This window comes from Eleginops maclovinus, chromosome 23 (assembly GCF_036324505.1).
Source record: "Eleginops maclovinus isolate JMC-PN-2008 ecotype Puerto Natales chromosome 23, JC_Emac_rtc_rv5, whole genome shotgun sequence".
Lineage (NCBI taxonomy): Eukaryota > Metazoa > Chordata > Actinopteri > Perciformes > Eleginopidae > Eleginops > Eleginops maclovinus.
The window spans coordinates 16,188,083-16,204,183 of record NC_086371.1 but is presented as its reverse complement, the minus strand read 5'-3'; the positions used below and the strand labels follow the sequence as shown (position 1 = coordinate 16,204,183).

The 16,101-nt window shown below is 37.8% G+C and overlaps 2 protein-coding genes across 6 annotated transcripts; one reads left to right on the top strand and one right to left on the bottom strand.

Moving 5' to 3' along the window:
* The first annotated feature begins 120 nt into the window (after positions 1 to 120).
* si:zfos-1056e6.1 (uncharacterized protein LOC107988029 homolog) lies at positions 121 to 3,144 on the top strand. 5 transcript variants are annotated; one of them, XM_063877266.1, is made up of 9 exons: positions 121 to 275; positions 964 to 1,031; positions 1,223 to 1,270; positions 1,563 to 1,627; positions 1,712 to 1,749; positions 1,831 to 1,910; positions 2,148 to 2,210; positions 2,389 to 2,439; positions 2,672 to 3,144. In XM_063877266.1, the coding sequence occupies exons 1-9, from the start codon at positions 149 to 151 to the stop codon at positions 2,696 to 2,698; spliced, it is 567 nt and encodes a 188-aa protein (XP_063733336.1). In that variant the 5' UTR covers positions 121 to 148; the 3' UTR covers positions 2,699 to 3,144. The 5 variants fall into 5 exon arrangements, with proteins under 5 accessions (XP_063733336.1, XP_063733335.1, XP_063733338.1 ...); XM_063877265.1 differs by having other exon boundaries at positions 2,665 to 3,144; XM_063877268.1 differs by lacking the exon at positions 2,672 to 3,144 and having other exon boundaries at positions 2,123 to 2,210; positions 2,389 to 2,417.
* Positions 3,145 to 3,603: 459 nt separating this feature from the next.
* Positions 3,604 to 15,413, bottom strand: LOC134860143 (voltage-dependent T-type calcium channel subunit alpha-1I-like). The gene is made up of 30 exons (XM_063876984.1): positions 15,403 to 15,413; positions 15,199 to 15,287; positions 14,508 to 14,667; positions 13,499 to 13,814; positions 13,292 to 13,384; positions 12,442 to 12,596; positions 11,757 to 11,805; positions 11,557 to 11,676; positions 11,243 to 11,391; positions 10,368 to 10,553; positions 9,807 to 9,924; positions 9,540 to 9,695; positions 9,358 to 9,438; positions 9,126 to 9,206; positions 8,824 to 8,909; positions 8,389 to 8,512; positions 8,026 to 8,094; positions 7,571 to 7,755; positions 7,282 to 7,408; positions 7,025 to 7,150; positions 6,766 to 6,855; positions 6,430 to 6,598; positions 5,872 to 6,038; positions 5,650 to 5,759; positions 5,424 to 5,557; positions 5,184 to 5,242; positions 4,706 to 4,784; positions 4,419 to 4,540; positions 4,175 to 4,333; positions 3,604 to 3,885 (listed from the first exon to the last, which is right to left on the bottom strand). Exons 1-30 carry the CDS (start codon positions 15,411 to 15,413, stop codon positions 3,808 to 3,810), a joined length of 3,648 nt encoding a protein of 1,215 aa, XP_063733054.1. The 3' UTR covers positions 3,604 to 3,807.
* Positions 15,414 to 16,101: the final 688 nt, after the last annotated feature.

Here is a 16,101-nt window from a genome sequence, read left to right as displayed (position 1 = left end):
TTGAATGTGCTCTGAACTAAAACGAGAGCCTGAGTTCAATTTCTTTACTTAAACAGACCAACAAATTACGTTTGTTTTAAATAATCTGTCGCTGGATTTATTTTGGTCAGGGTTTTATTTTGAAAGTCCCTGACCGAATGATCAGATCATGATCGCAGGTAGGCTTCTCATGTCTCGTGCTGCTGCTCGGATTATTAAAATGTCTCACATCAATTTTGATAAATCACCACGAGTATCAAAAGTCTGGATCGCTCTGAGACGACTGGACAAAAACGGTTCGTAGCTTTCTGGTTTTTTTTTTGTTTTACTTTGCGATCAGCGATATTATTTTATAGCTAAATATGTACTTTGTTTGTGCGTCTGTGTCCATGGTAACCAGCCTCCTTAACCTATTGAAGGCTAAATGGAGATTTGGGCTCATGTAAGGCTCATGGACATGCTATACATCCAGCATATTCATGTCATTCTTCATTTGAAAAGTGCTTTTCTTTAACTTGAGCAAATGTCAGTTGTATTGAAGCAGATAAATGGTCAAAGAGGAAAGCAACAACAGCTGTATTTGACTGTTGAGTGTTGGCTGCAGCCCAAATCTCAGATTTACTAAGTAATTCAAAGAGTGAATAAAAATCCTATTTCCTGTGAATATGGGAGTACTGTTAAACTGAATTGAACGATTCCCGGTATTTGCGTGCTTTAGGTTGCAATAGTGTTCATTTAAATATGCTTATGAAATAAACAAAAAAAACAAAACATAGACTTTTTAAGGGTCAATATCACACTTGTGTAAGTTGCTCGTGATCGACCTACAATGTCACAAAATTATGTTTGTATGTTTACACATAAAACCAAAAAATGTAAGAGGGCATAGATAAACAGTTTATCACCAAAGTATACAGCATTAGAAAACATATTCACCATTAATAATGCCTTCAGAGACAGTGTCTAATGTTGTATCTGTTGTAGATGACAGAGTGGTGGCTCTTCGAGAAGTATCCATTCCTCCAGCAGCTGAGGTCCCCATGGTCATACAGGTGAGGATGTCGAACTTCTTCTATCACATTGCACCTGCAAATACGTTCTTGCTCACCTATTTAATATAATGATATAAACATTACAATATCACTACAGATCATTTATAGAAATAACTGAAATGCTCTGGTGGGTTTATTCTTGGATGTTGTATACTTTGATATAACACTTTTGATATTTTATCTCTTTTCAGATTATCACCAATACCTTTAGGCTGAACTCTTCTGATGTCATATTCAAGGTACAACAAGTAGTTTGTCTCACTATGTGAGAGATGGAGTCCTATTTTTGTCTGAATAATATGCGCATGTCTGCATGATATTGTTGAAAAGAAAAAAAAGTGTTGATGCCACATTGGGCCAAGGAAAAACAGTGCAAAGCCAATGGCCTCCAGCACATTTTGCCACAATGACAAACTCATACAACACAGACACACAAGGTGAAGACATTACTGAAAAATACTGATTTGGAAACAAATGTTTGGCTGTTGCTGAAATGGTTAAAAGATGACTCTTACTTTGATATGGTTGCAGATAAGGAATCATGGTGGCTGTCTGATCCCTCTGAACAGCTCGATCCCTGCTAACAGCAAGCATGTGTAAGGAGTCTTTGACTGTAGTCAATATTTTCAGTGCAACCACTTGTTGATTTCATCTGGTGATATGTGTTGTTTTTACAACAGGCCTTATGTGCTTGAAGTATCCAAGATCTTTCAGCATGGTAAGAGCGGAGTCACTTTTTTGACAATGTTTTCTAGCTGTTGATCAAGATCTGGACAGGTTGTGATGTTTCTGTTCCCAGTGCGTCCTGCACCCAGAACAATTCCCATGACCGTGATCAACAAGAGCATGAAGACCAGGCTACAGACTATTGACAGGAGGGTAAGACAGACAGTCACATAGTATTAATACAACTGAGGTTTGGTTATCGCAACTTATTAATGGTTTATTTGCATTTATTCAGCATGGCTGATCCAACATAAAATTGTTTTCTTTAGAAGAGAAAAAAAACTGTAGATAAACGATTTACATATTTATTTTTGTCAATTTGTGGTTTCTTCATGCAATTTTATTTTTTCTGGACTTTAAAGCAGAATAAGTTTCCACGTTTTATTGTAGATTCAGAGACTGGAGGAGCTTCTGCCCGAGATCAAACTCAGACGCGATGAAAAACTAAGCCAGGTACTTTCCTTTGGTAGTTTTAAACAGGGAACACAATGTTAACCATAACACAGCCATTCCTATGAGTGTAACTCTGACCATTCAGTCATGGAAAACAATGTCCCATGGCTAGTTTGTTTTACGATTATACTGCTAAGAGCTATCTCTACGTCCACTTGACTACTGTGTCTTTCTTCAGGAGATTGAATGTCTCAACCAGAAGTTGAGGTTTCTTCATAAGAGAATGCAGGCAAGTCATTCTGATCAACATACAGTAAAGACTTCATCTTATTGTCATTTTCCATTTAGCTGCAAACCTGAAACAAACCAGCTCATGCAAATCTCATAAACAAATGTTTCCATATTTCACATATTTCCTTTCAAGTCTCTCCATTGTGTTTGCTTACGATACTTTCTTACTGCATATTGTTATTTTCCGTTTCATGTTTACACACACTTCCCAATTTTGTTGAAGGTTGCAGATTCTCACAGCTGGAAGGGGGTGCTAAGCAGAGCCCCTCTTTGGTAAACAACTACCTACATTTCTCTCTGTAATAGAAGAAAAAAAATCTTCTTCACTGCAGAGGCTATCATGTCCCTATACGAAGATGGATGAGGATCTGGATTTCTAGAATTTATCTTTATAAAATGTGTGCAATGGTGTGGTTTTTATTACAATTGCAGTGTTATTTATAGTCTGAAAACAGTAACCTTTTATAAACATTGTTTTCTGCCTGCAAATGTTGTTGTGTCATTAAAGTATATTTTTGTGTGTGGCCTTTCTAGTATGAACTATAGTAGCCAAGCTATGGTTTGATCAAACCTTATGTTGTGTGTACCATCAAATCAATAAAAGTGAACGAGAAAAGGTGAGATTGACTTTTCTGTATCTTTCTGTAATGTCAATTGTATGTCTCCTCTTTTGGAATAGGAAAATAAACATTAAAAAACAAAACGTTTATTTGCAAAAGCCTTTCTCCCTGTAAAGAGGGCACAACTTGAGAAGTTGGCAATCAAAAAGCCTCCATGTTACATGCTCTGTTTTTGTTACACGTTCCCATACCGCCCTGTGACATCTCCTTGGCCCTAAAAGAAGCAGTCTTTGCTCTTAATAATTCAGGTATTTATAAGCGCAGGACTGTTTAGTGGGTTTTTTCCATCCAGTTGTATTGTCATAATGGCTAAAGTACTTCGTCGAGGTGTTTCACACTATCATATTGATATATAACAACTCAAACAAGAAAAATTGATGAATAAAAAAGTTAAAAGGGATCCATGTGTACATCAAGTCTGTTTATTCATGTTATGAAAAAAGGTACAAAAACAAAGAATCAAACTTTAAAATCAAATTAAAACTTAGGTAATTACATTTACATATATTTACTATCTTATTTACAATCTTTATATCAGTACTTAAAAACTATTAAATCTTTGATCCACTGCTGTCAATCAATTCATAATATTCCAATAAAAACAACAGCTGTCAAAAAGATCATGTGGTGTCAAAATATAGGATGAAATATGCATTAAATATTACTGCTTGAAACAGCTCAGTCATGTTTGCCTGTTTGGCTCTACGCGGATTATCAGCTGTCTGTTGACGAGCTGGATCAGATCTCTACCCCGGAGACACCGTGCCTTCAGTGTCCAATGACTCTTCCTCCTCCAGGGGGAGACAGAAGTTAGTGGGGTTGTTCTGAAATATTAAATATTCCTCTGTTACCAAGAAATAAAAGTTGATTTCTCTTACAATTATTATGATTTTGTTTTTAGTACTATCTATTACTGTTTTAGCTTTCAAACTAAGATTTAAATAACAAATAATTACTACCCGTTATATTGCTCTATCCATTAAATTTAGGATTTTTTATTATAAAATATAAGAAATTACAAAGCTATTAAATAAAGCTATACAGCTGTTGTTTATAAATACTGGATATATGTTTCTGTGCTTTCTTGGTCGGTGATTGTTGTAGCAACTGTACCTCGCTGCTGTCCTCCAGAGCCTGCATTATGGCTGCCACCACAAGGTTAACCAGTACAAACTGGGCCATGACCACGAAAGAGGAGAAGAACATGGGGGAGACCCAGGACAGATAGGCCACACAGCCGATGTCGTTGGGACGACACTCCCTCAAAGTGTCCTTGAAAACAAAGAGCAGGATTTAGAAAGACTGATGGACTGGCTCACAGACGGATGAACACACTGCTCTCTCAATATTTATCTACCTTCATTATCCCGCTCCAGTTGTCTCCAGTGCACACTTGGTAAAGCGTAAGGAGGGCTCTGCCAAAATGGTTAAAGTTTACATGGCGATGTAACCCAAGGCACGGATTATCCTCGGTACATTCTGACAGACACAGAAGCACACACTTCAAACATACAGATACTGGTTTCAGCCTCCAGATAATAAGTCAGAGAATAAGAATCAAGTGTATTCATCCCCAAACACATTTTAATCAAGAAAATGTGTTTCCTTCATAATGATGTCTATTCTGATAGTGCTGTGACTGACCTAGCTTGCCGAAGAGCTCCACTCCAAGCGCAGCGTATATAAAGAAAAAGAATGTGAACAGAAGACAAATGCTCCCAACCTGAAAATAAAAATGCATGTTAGATCCCCCCACACAACAAACTTTACAATCTGTAAATCCTCAAACAGGGACCGGGACTTTATGTGCCTTAGCTAGAAGAAATTCAAATCCTTTATTTTAGACAGGCTTTCGTTACAGACAGGCCTTCATTGCTGATGACTGTTTTTTAAGCATGCCACCTTTTTTATTCACATTTTGTTTCCTGCTCCAATCACAAAGAAACATGTCAATTTATAGAGATGTTTTAAATGATCAGACATCTATGACTGAGACACATCAGGATCACAATCTGCATACATTAAATACTCAAATATGTATCAACTCTAGCAGAAAATGCATCTCATTCCTTCTCACTTTGCATCTTTCATGAATCAAGCAGAAACAAAATCAAGTTTTTACCTGTGACAGCGTCTTGATAATTGTTTTCAGGAGGACTCGTATTTTCTTGTGTTTCAGCACTGAGGAGAGACACAGGAGTTCTAATGAATGTATGTATGTATGTACTTTGTATATGTGCATGCAAAACACATACACTTGACATTTTGGCACCCAAAGCTACCCTTAAGAAACGTTTCCCTTTTTCAAATGTGTGTCTGAGATTGTGTGTGTGTGTGTGTGTGTGTGTGTGTGTGTGTGTACCTCGTGCTAGCCTGAGCACTCTACAGACTCTCAAGATGCTGGGATTAATGGGAATCGTATCGGCCATTTCCATCCCAATGAAAACAATACTGACGACGGAAACCAACACAATCACCACGTCCATCACATTCCAACTAAACAAACAGAAACGTTATGCACACCACAGTATGAGCACAGACGTTACCTAACATTGAAAAACGAATGCTCCTTGATTGTAGTGTGATACCTGTTTCTGAGGAACCTCCGTAGGCCAAACACCCAAAGCTTCAATAAGACTTCAATGATCAGGATGAGGGTGAACGCATAGTACGAATACTCTGTGAGCCTTTCTATATACTGAACAGACAGACAGCAAACACGGTTTATTTCCATCCCCTCCCAGAGTCAATGCACATTTGTTTTTTTGTGGCAGTTCTAAGCTGTAGACAGGGATTTTGTGTGCAATTACCAGAGGTTGTTTGTAATGTTGAAAGGCCATGATGAAGACACTGATTAAAATTACGAAGACCATGAATACATCAAGGAAGTCGCTGGTACACAGAGTGTGGATGGATCGACGCATTGGAGAGAACTTTGTGTAATATGGAGGCTGCTGAGGCACCTTCCTACGCGTGTCTGAAATGTAGACACACAAAGATGCAGATATTCAGATGAACATGAACAGAGATGGGAGACATATTAGTAACAAACGGCAAAAGCATTTTAAACTGCATTTATTAATATTTCTATATCGAGAATGGGTCAAATGAAATGTGTATTGGAAGACAGACAAACATAAGGTTGTGCTTTTCCCCTCATCAAATTTCACACCCCATTTCTTTCAGGTTGTGTCAGTCTTAGAGCAACTTACTGTTTTGATTCACTGTTTATTGATCTCATCAACAAAAATACTCTTGTAAACCCAATACACTTTCTGTTTCAATACATTTTGTACATTGATTTCAGATGCTTGTGATCAGTAGCTGTTTGTGTGTTTGTGGTATTTAGTCTTTAAAAGGCTCCTTACTCCTGCTCAGGTTTTGTGATGCTTCCTCTTCATTTGCTTTTTTTTGATCCTGCTGACACTGGTGGAATGTTTCCACCATGACACCGATAAACATATCGAGGAGGAAGAAGCTCATAACCATGAACGTGATGAAAAATATAAGCATCCACTGGTTATGGTTTCTCACAGGCTGAGAGAGTGGAGAAGAAACACAATAATTTATTTTATTGTGGATTAAAATAATAAATAAAGGACACATTTATTAAAATTATGTCTTAAGAAGGCAAAACAACCCCTGTATTTAATTATTTTTTCTGATACACATGTGTACATGTTAAATAACACCAACAAAAATACCTGTTTATCTACTCCCACAGCATCCAGTCCATCATACATTATATTTACCCATCCGTCCTTCGAGTGCATTACAAAAAGGGACATCAGAGCCTAAATTGGATACAAAGAAAGAACTGTCAACACACTGCTATTATAAATAAACTACAAATAACTTATAGAGTGAAAACAACAATAAAGCAATATCTTTTTGAGGGGGATTTAAGTAAGCTTGCAGCCTACATGCCATTCCATGTCTTATTCCCAGAGCGTCAGTCCTTACCTGAGGCAGGCTGTCAAAGTTGAACCGCTTTTGCTCCCAGAGATAGTTGGCTGAGAGACAGTCAGACTTGTTGGTGATGTTCTTTGTGTCTTGACCCACGCAGTGATAGAACTTCCCTTTGAACAGCTACAGTTTACAGTGTGAGAGAAAAACATAGACAGAGTTTTAATCCATCATTGCCATGACATTATCTCAACTGAAACAAAGCCTTAACTATCAATGAATAGTGTGAGTGTGTGTGTGCATTTCCACAGTACCTGTACACCGAGGATGCCGTAGAAAAAGAAGAAGGCGCAGCAGATGAAAACAATGTTACCGATGGGTTTGATCGAGGTAATCAAAGCATCCACAGCCAGCTTCAATTTCGGGGCCCGCTTGATCACCCTGGAAACAGACATAGACAAACCAATATTTGTTAGAACCAGCACACACACAGACGGAAATGACCCAACTTTGACATGAGGTGGGATGCCAGCACAGTCATAGTACATAAACATGTGCACAAATCCACACAAACAGTAAACAAACATCTATGCTGTACTGTACCTCAGTGGGCGAAGTGTTCGTAGCAGGCGCAAAACTTTGAGAATGCCCAGCATGTTGTTTTGGCCGGTACTGGCCAGAGAGATGATGATGTGAACCACCGACAGAACCACCAGCAAACCATCCACGACGTTCCAGGAAGAGCAGCAGTAGCTGTCCTTCCCAAACAGCACACCGAGAGCTAGAACCTGTTGTTACAGCAACAATGTATCAATTAAGACGTCCTAATGCATAGCATGGACCCTTTAAAATACTCCTGAAAATCTGAGCTACAAAATGTAGTTAAATGTGGAAAATGACAAATGCAAAACTCTGTTTATACATTTCCCTTGAATTCTCATTTCTGATCTCCACCCGGCAGGTATTAGACGGTTCATTTCACAGATTAGGGGTCATAAAGTACTTTATGTATAAGAACATTTCACGGCAGCAATGTTAAAAAACAAAACAGATCTTACCTTAAAGAGCATCTCTACCAAGAAGACACCGGAGAACACGTAACGCGACATATGCAGGATCCATCGCTCCTAAAGAGCAGAGTGAGATTCAATTATATCCTGCCTGTATTTGTATGATATTTAATCAAAACTCATATTACATATTATTTGTTCCATAAGATGCAAAACATTCATCTTGATTTTGTGTGTCTTTCGTTCTACATTGACAATGTATTTTCCTCCTCTCAACATACAATGTAGGTAATATGATTACTGTGTGTGTGTCTACATTTATCGTACGATGTTTGTGTGTCTGATTGGATAGGGTTATAATTGAGGGTTTAATTTATCCCTCCAGAGTAGCAGTAATTGCAGGTTTCTCACCGTGCTTTCACTGTGTATTCCAGGCCTCTCCATAGCAATGGTGATGCAGCTTAGGAGGATGAATAGAAGAACCATGTTGTCAAACATCTTGTGAGAGATCACATGTTGGCAAAAGATTCGGAACCTAAAGACATACACACATACCTTGGTTAAAAATGTCAATTAAACATAAGAGGAAAAAAAATTGACAGTGACCTGTAAAATATTTTGAATCCCTTGGGATATGACAAAAAAACAACAACTCGGAAATGTACACATTAATGTAGCAACCAAATGCAATTTGACTGGCTTGCACTGGTTGCCTCGTCAAACCGACAGAAGTATCAGTGTAGGATGGACACACTGATTATTTGGCCCTGACACTTTAATTATTATTTATTATATTTTTAGAGCACAGATGATGATAATATAAATATTGTTACCTGTGATTCTTACCTGTTCTGTGGAGAAAAGAGGTAGAATGACCACTCCTCATGTTCTTTGCACCAGTGCTGCATTTGCTGGATACAGTTCAAAGGTTTCTGAAGAGGGAGGGTAGAAGTTACACATCCGCTGTCTCCATGAACAATAAAGAAGTACACTAGCACACATGTTTCTTAGAGATGTTAGGCAAAGACACTTCACCACATTTATGCCACATTATTGTTTGTAACCTAACATTTTCACCAAAGGATTAACTCTCGTTGAGTTCAGATTTCAGAACCAGACTTCTTAAACTATTACTCATAGGAACTTACATTGCCTTCTTGGGTATTTGCTGGTGCAGTGTCTTCCTCAGAGGTTAAGGGAGGTAAGTCTTGGTTGGACCTTGAGGGGTCCTGGAACAAAATTAAATAGCAAGGTGTGTGTGGGACAGTGTGTATGACTGAGAAGGTATATCACTGCATGTCTTACAAACCGTTACTATTATCTCACCAAGGGAGAAGCAAAACGGTCTCTCACCAACATCTCAAAGATTGATGAACTTACGTTCTCTGAGGTGAGGCTGGTTGGAGAGTGGCTGACATCATCGCCAGAGAAAGAGGAGTCTTGATCGGAATCTGAGGAGCCCTGGAACAACAGGAAGTAGAGTACAGCATTGGTGTGTATGTGAGTGTGCCAAGCTTTTGTGTGTAAAACATCAAGCACTTAGAGAAGACAGAGGTCTTTACCTTAGCCTGGAAGCTCTGAACCACTATGCCCACAAGAATGTTGAGAAGAACATGTTTTCCCAACAAAATGATGGCAAAAAAATATAAAAAAGTATACGGGGAGGTAGCTGTCATGGCGTTGTACAGCACCAGGTTCCAGTCCTCATGAGTCAGAATCTGGATAGATAGATTAAAAGAGTGTATCACTGATAAGTACTAAGGCAAACAATAGAGGAGTGTGAATTACAATCAGGAGGGCAAAATTAAGACAAAAAAAATAAAACATACCTGGAACACAGTGACCATGGACCAGAGCAGGGTGTCAAAGTTTTTTCGCTCAATGATTATGTCTCCTTGAGGGTCCTTGAATACAAATTTACCGCCAAACAGATGCATACCCAGTATACTGCAGAGAAACCAAAACATGTAGTGGAAATCATTGAAATGCAGTGGTGAAAAAAATACTCAGATCCTTTATTTTACTAAAAATACTCCATTACAAGTAGAAATCCTGAGTTCAAAATGTTCCTTGAGTGAAAGTACTCATGTGGAGCACCTTTTGTATAGTTACTGTACTAATGAGTAGAATAGTAGTATATATATCTTATCAACACAACATATTATTTGTATAATTTTGAGTGCCAGATAATATTAATGTATTTAACATTATACTTCAGTACAGTACTAGAGCATATGTCTTTAATTACACACCACCACTGTTAAAGTGTATGCATCTCACGGGTGATCCTTATTATAATAATAGAATAGATCATTTGGGATTTTCTGTGAAACTACAAATGTCTCCAAACAGAGAGTACAGAGGGAGCGGGGATTTGTGTGTGTACATGCCTGCAAACGAAAGTGAAAAACAGCAACAGCAGGCAGAGTGGGCCTGCCTCAGCTATGGTCCTCTTCAGCACGAGCAGTTGTCTCTTCAGATACGGGAGAAAGTGAAGCAGCCTCACAAACCGCAGCAGACGAAACGCACGCAGAACCGACAACCTGCCATCTGATTTAGAAATGAGCTCCCACACACTGAAAACCATAAACAAGAAAAAACACTGACTGAAGTAAAAGTACTAGCAGCTAAATGTTTGAAGTATTTTCCTCTTGACTTAACATTGGGTGAGATATGGCTCACTATTGACATAGAAAGAGTGGAAGTTTAAAATGGCATAGAATCGAAGTAATGAAGTAAACAAAAGGGACTTAACAATTAACTGAAACACAGTTCTTGGAACTTCAGTTATGTCCAGCAGTGATTATAGTATCATATGATATTGTTATTCTGCTTTATATCATCATCAACAAATACATGTCGTTTCATTTAAATCATGTATTTGGTCAATGTTGAGACAATTTTAGTAGCATACAACTGCATCATACCATAGCGTGTGTGTTTGTTTGTAACAAACCATTAGGATTAAATAAATGTAGTATTACAGTACAATACTTGAATTATGTACTTAGTTGCATTCCACCAATGGTAACTTTTTAAAATACATAAATGGAGTCAGTTTCATCAACCTCCATTATGATAGAAACAATACATTTAGCTCAACCCCTAAAAAGCTTTTGTGTACAATTGTCAAAACTAAATGGCTGGCTCCAAGGAGACCCCAAATAATGAAACTGGTTGAATGTAATATACACTTCAAAGATGTCTCCTTTACAGGATATAACTGTCAGTGTAGTTCAGTGTAGACTGCATGGGATTACATTACCTGACAATAACGATGGCAAAGTCAAATATGTTGTTCAGGTCGAAAAAGTATTTAAAGCGGTGTGCTACCAGTTTCAACATCATCTCCACAAAAAATACAAATGTGAAAACGATGTTACAGATGTGTAACACTTGTGTCATCTCAGGAGGCTGTGGGAAGAGCAAGAAAGGAAAATAAAGAGAGGAAAGAAATACATTGTTAATTTCCCATTATTGTATTCCCTTTGCGTCTCTTTACCCCCAGCATAACAAAACACTCTCATCAAACCACAGGAATTCATAAAAGGCTAGACAAAGAAACACTTTGCTCCTCACCTGATTATGATGCTCAACTGCAATGGTGACAATGCTGAGGAAAACAGCAAACATGATCAGTTGGTCGAAGCGTGCGCTCTCAACTAATGTCGCAATGTGCCTCTTGAAGGGTGACAAAATCTAAAAGATAAGGGAGTCAGTTAGGTGGGGCAGCAGTGTTGCTAACATTGGTACTGTAGGAAGTTGTTGACTAGTCTCACCGATGACAGAGTTCTTATTTGGCCGGCTTTCGGTTGCACCTTTTTACTTCTATTGGTGGAAGCACATGAAAAACAGTAAGTTACTAAAAAAGACCAAGTTAGTTAGTTTCATGTTAAATAATGAAACCAGGTTTTGTTCTGGGCATTTTAATCTTTGTTTGCTTGTAAATGAATCTCTGAGGAATTGCCTCTAAACCTTTGGGGTCCCATTCTGAGAAATATACATATTACTGACTAATGCAATTAATCCATGCCCAGAACACAACACTTTCAGTTTCATGCGAAGAGCAGGAGGCACGTTGAACTAGAATCATATCCAAGATTCATTTACACTTTAACCTTTGTCCCAATAAAATATATTTAATAGGAAACCCTTAAATGTCATAGATCTTGGCCATATTTAACATCAAACTTTGGGTGTAAAGGACATTTATTTTCTCTACCTACACATTCCCAACCTTCTCCTGAAACAAAAAAAAGTGATATCATGGCTAAAGTATTTGCATATAGGTTTAACTTCTGGAAGAAAATTGAATGATGCATATTGCATAATCTTGCACCATTGTACGCAAAACAGCACTGAAAAATACTATTCTGACAGCTAAAACACAATGCATTTTACAGTAAGTGTTACTTTAAAAGACATCCTGGTTGTACGGTACAAAGAGCTTAAAGAGTGACTTACTTGATGAACCTCCGCAGCCAACAGGCCAACCACCGACAGAGCAGTGCATTATTCACAGTGCCAGGACTCGGCTCTTCTGTCTTCAGATTCATTTTGTCCAAGAACTGGGTGGCGATTACGACTGCACAAACGTTGACTATGATGAAGGAGCCCATCTGTTTGGGGAAGTTAATAAAGGGTATTTAGTTCAACTACTTCAGGGAAAAATCAAAAGCAAGCATCTTTTGTCTATCTCCTTCATTCTCATATTCTGGCTGTGTCTTTCTGGTTACTCCTTATTTTGCTTCCTCTTACACATTTTCTTTAAACGTAGTTTTTCATGTGAAGATAAAATATCAAGGTTTTGGCAAAAGTGCAATTCAAGTGTCCAAATCTTAAGCAACACAAGCTTTTATGTAAGTCAAACTTCTGAACAATTCAATTTGTTCTCAGCCTGAACTTAAATAACCAAACATGAACATAATAATAACCTTTCTTCAACATGTCCGCATGTAAAAGAAATTGTGAGGACCTAGCTCCCATTTGCTGTTAACCCAAGCAAAAAACACAAATCTACAGTTAATAGATGGCTTTCTTTCTCCAGGTCATTTTCAAAAAGAACTGTGGAGTAAAGGCAAAATGCATGTTTTCATTGATTCTAATTATTATGCTTATGCATCAGGGGTGCAGCATTGAGCCACATATTTTGGATTAAATCAAAACTCACTTTCAATGTATTTTGCTGCTGCTGTTGGATTTTCATGATTGTTACAGACCATTTTGTAAACAACAGCCAAAATTAACCACATGGAATAATACCAAAACATCATTTGTTTGTTAACTGCAAAAAAACAAACAAAAGGCTACTCACAATGGTGACGAGCATGAAGAATAAAAAACTCCAGAAGTTATGAACATCCATTATAAAAAACATGATCTCTGACCATCCTTCTAGTGTGACAACCTGGAGGGCAGAGAGAGATAGAAATGGCATTTATAGAGTGAATTACATAGAACTCCCCGCTCACCATTTTTCATGCTACCAAATACATACAAATGTATTCCTGCACCTTATTACCTGGAATATGGTTATCCAGGCATAGAAGATGTTGTCGAAGTTGATCACTCCTCGTTGGGGGTTGTTGTCACTGGCACGACAGACATTGTAGAAGGAGTGCCAGTTTTCACAGGTGTCTGAAGCCACTGTAGGGACTAACCAATTTGCAGCTGAAGCATTGTGGGGGGCAGCCAATGAGCAGGTTTCCCCATTCTCTTGGTAAGGGGGTATATCACGACAGTGTTGCATCCCGCTCTTGTCATCAGGCGTACAGACAAATGGAACTTTTTCATCAAACTTGGTCTTGAAGTATGGGTTAAGGGACACGTTGTATTTTCTGTTCAGAAAAAGAAAAACAGATTTTTAAAAAGAAATAATTTACCTTTACAAAGGTTTAAAAATCCACATGACGTGTTTTTTGTGATGTGAGTTAAGAGATAGAGAGTTTACATCCAGTTTATCATGGTAATGATGTTCACACCACCAGACACCAAATCAAATTCCTTGTTGGTGTAAACGAACCTGGCAATACATTTGATTCTGATTTGAATGCTACATACTGTAGATATACAACTAAATTCTATTAAATAATTTATCAAAGTAAATTTATATCAAGGCATAAAACAGGATGTAATATGTGTTGTGAAATCAAGGTAAATAACAATTATTATTATTTGATGTTCTTTGCTACAGAAAATTTGAGTTAGTTTTTCTTAGCATTTTCTCACATCATGTATTCCATTCAATATCATAATAGTGTTTTCACTATATTTCTCTATATATACAGTCTTATACATGACTATTGACAGCAGGTCAGTTTAATAAAACAAATCTGAAGAAATCTCCTTGTGTCCTGGTAAATTGGGATGTGCATTGTATTTTCTTAACAACTTTTTGAAATGTATAGACCAATTATAATAAAAAGTCAATAAATACTTGGCAGATTATTTGAGAACTGGATATTGTTAAAGCAGGACAGAGAGGGAAAAACATGCAAATAATAGACAAACAGACAAAGCAATTTCCCTACGTGGAAATGTCCTCTCCCAGGAAGCAGCGGTTGCGCAGCTGGCCAGCCCACAGCTGGACTCCAGCAACGGCAAAGATGTGGATGACAAACAAGTAGATGACGAGAATAGTTGCAAGCATGGGCACGGTGTCAATGAGAACTGTAACCACGTCTCGCATACCTACAGGAATAAACCCCAAAAGAGGCCGTCAGCAGTTATTATGGGATAAGAGGAATGGTGTATTGAATTGCAGTAGATGGCAGAGGTAGTACTATCTTTTTTTCAGTTTATGTATCATGCTGTATAAATTCTTGATTTTGATAATATCCCAGAATATTGTGAAACTTTTTTCATCATTTATAGTAAGAATGGTTTGCTAAAAGATTCACTCAGGAACAAATTGTTTTTATCAATGAGAATGAAATAGGAATATGAGATTTTTTCCATTAGCACTTAACAGTCAACACAGGGGATAATTATAATACTGTAATACAAATGTAAGATGTTTACAATTGTTGTTAAATGTAGTTCTCCATGTTATTTCTCAAAATGTAAGAGACGTAAGTAAAATCACACTGCTTTGGAAGGTTATCATAGCGATCGATATCCATTGAGTCACAGAAAAGAGCATATCATCTTTTACTCATAGTTGCCTAAAACCACACCAAAATGTTTGAGGGACCACTGAAATACGTTTAAATATCAACTTGCTTGGTACTCTGCTGATCAGTCGCAATGGTCCAAGGACTTGAGAGAGTGGCAAGACGATGCCAAGGACATTGAAAAAATATCCAAACGCCCTGAAGGGACAGTTAAAACAAGGAGAAGAGTTTGAATTTGCATTTCTTCATGAACGAAGCAGTCTGTTCATAAACATGCCTATCTATAATAGATTAGCTCGATAGGCATATGTACATGGTAGGCATTGTACATGGTACAGTATGCACACTTTGGATCATATGTTTGCTGCTGTTTACCAGAAGACTATCGAAAAGAAAACAAAAGTCGTTAGGCATGAGTGAAGTGCATTGTGGGTCATTTACTCTGCAATGTTGATTAAGAAGTCCAACTTGTTCCATTTGTCTCGAAGGTAGCTCCTATTGTAGCCATAGACTCCACAGGCGACCATCTTGATGGCCATTTCCAGCAGAAAGAATGCAAAGACAACACCATCGAACACCTGGCCAGAAACACAGAGGAACATTTTGAATTGATTGCATACAATAAAGAATAATAATATACAAGAAGTTATTGTTTAGCAGTTATGTGAAAGTTAAGCTGCTATCAAATGAGGCATTCATTTTGTTGGAATTGGATGTTAATGACACAGTACACGTACATTTCACTGCTCTGGCCTACTCAGAAGAATACAGGGGTTACAAGTACCTCTAGTTTGTGGCTCTTTCCTTCACCGGGGTGGTACATGCCAAAACTTACACAGTTGAGCAGGATCATCAGTATGGACATGTACTCCATGTAAGTGGAGGAAAATATTAAGGTCAAAACACAAAGGATGAGATGAGAGCATTATGTACCAACTACTGAGAAAAATAATGGCCAAATGTCTGCAATGTTGTTATGTGTTTTACATGTGACAGTCAGACATAAATTATA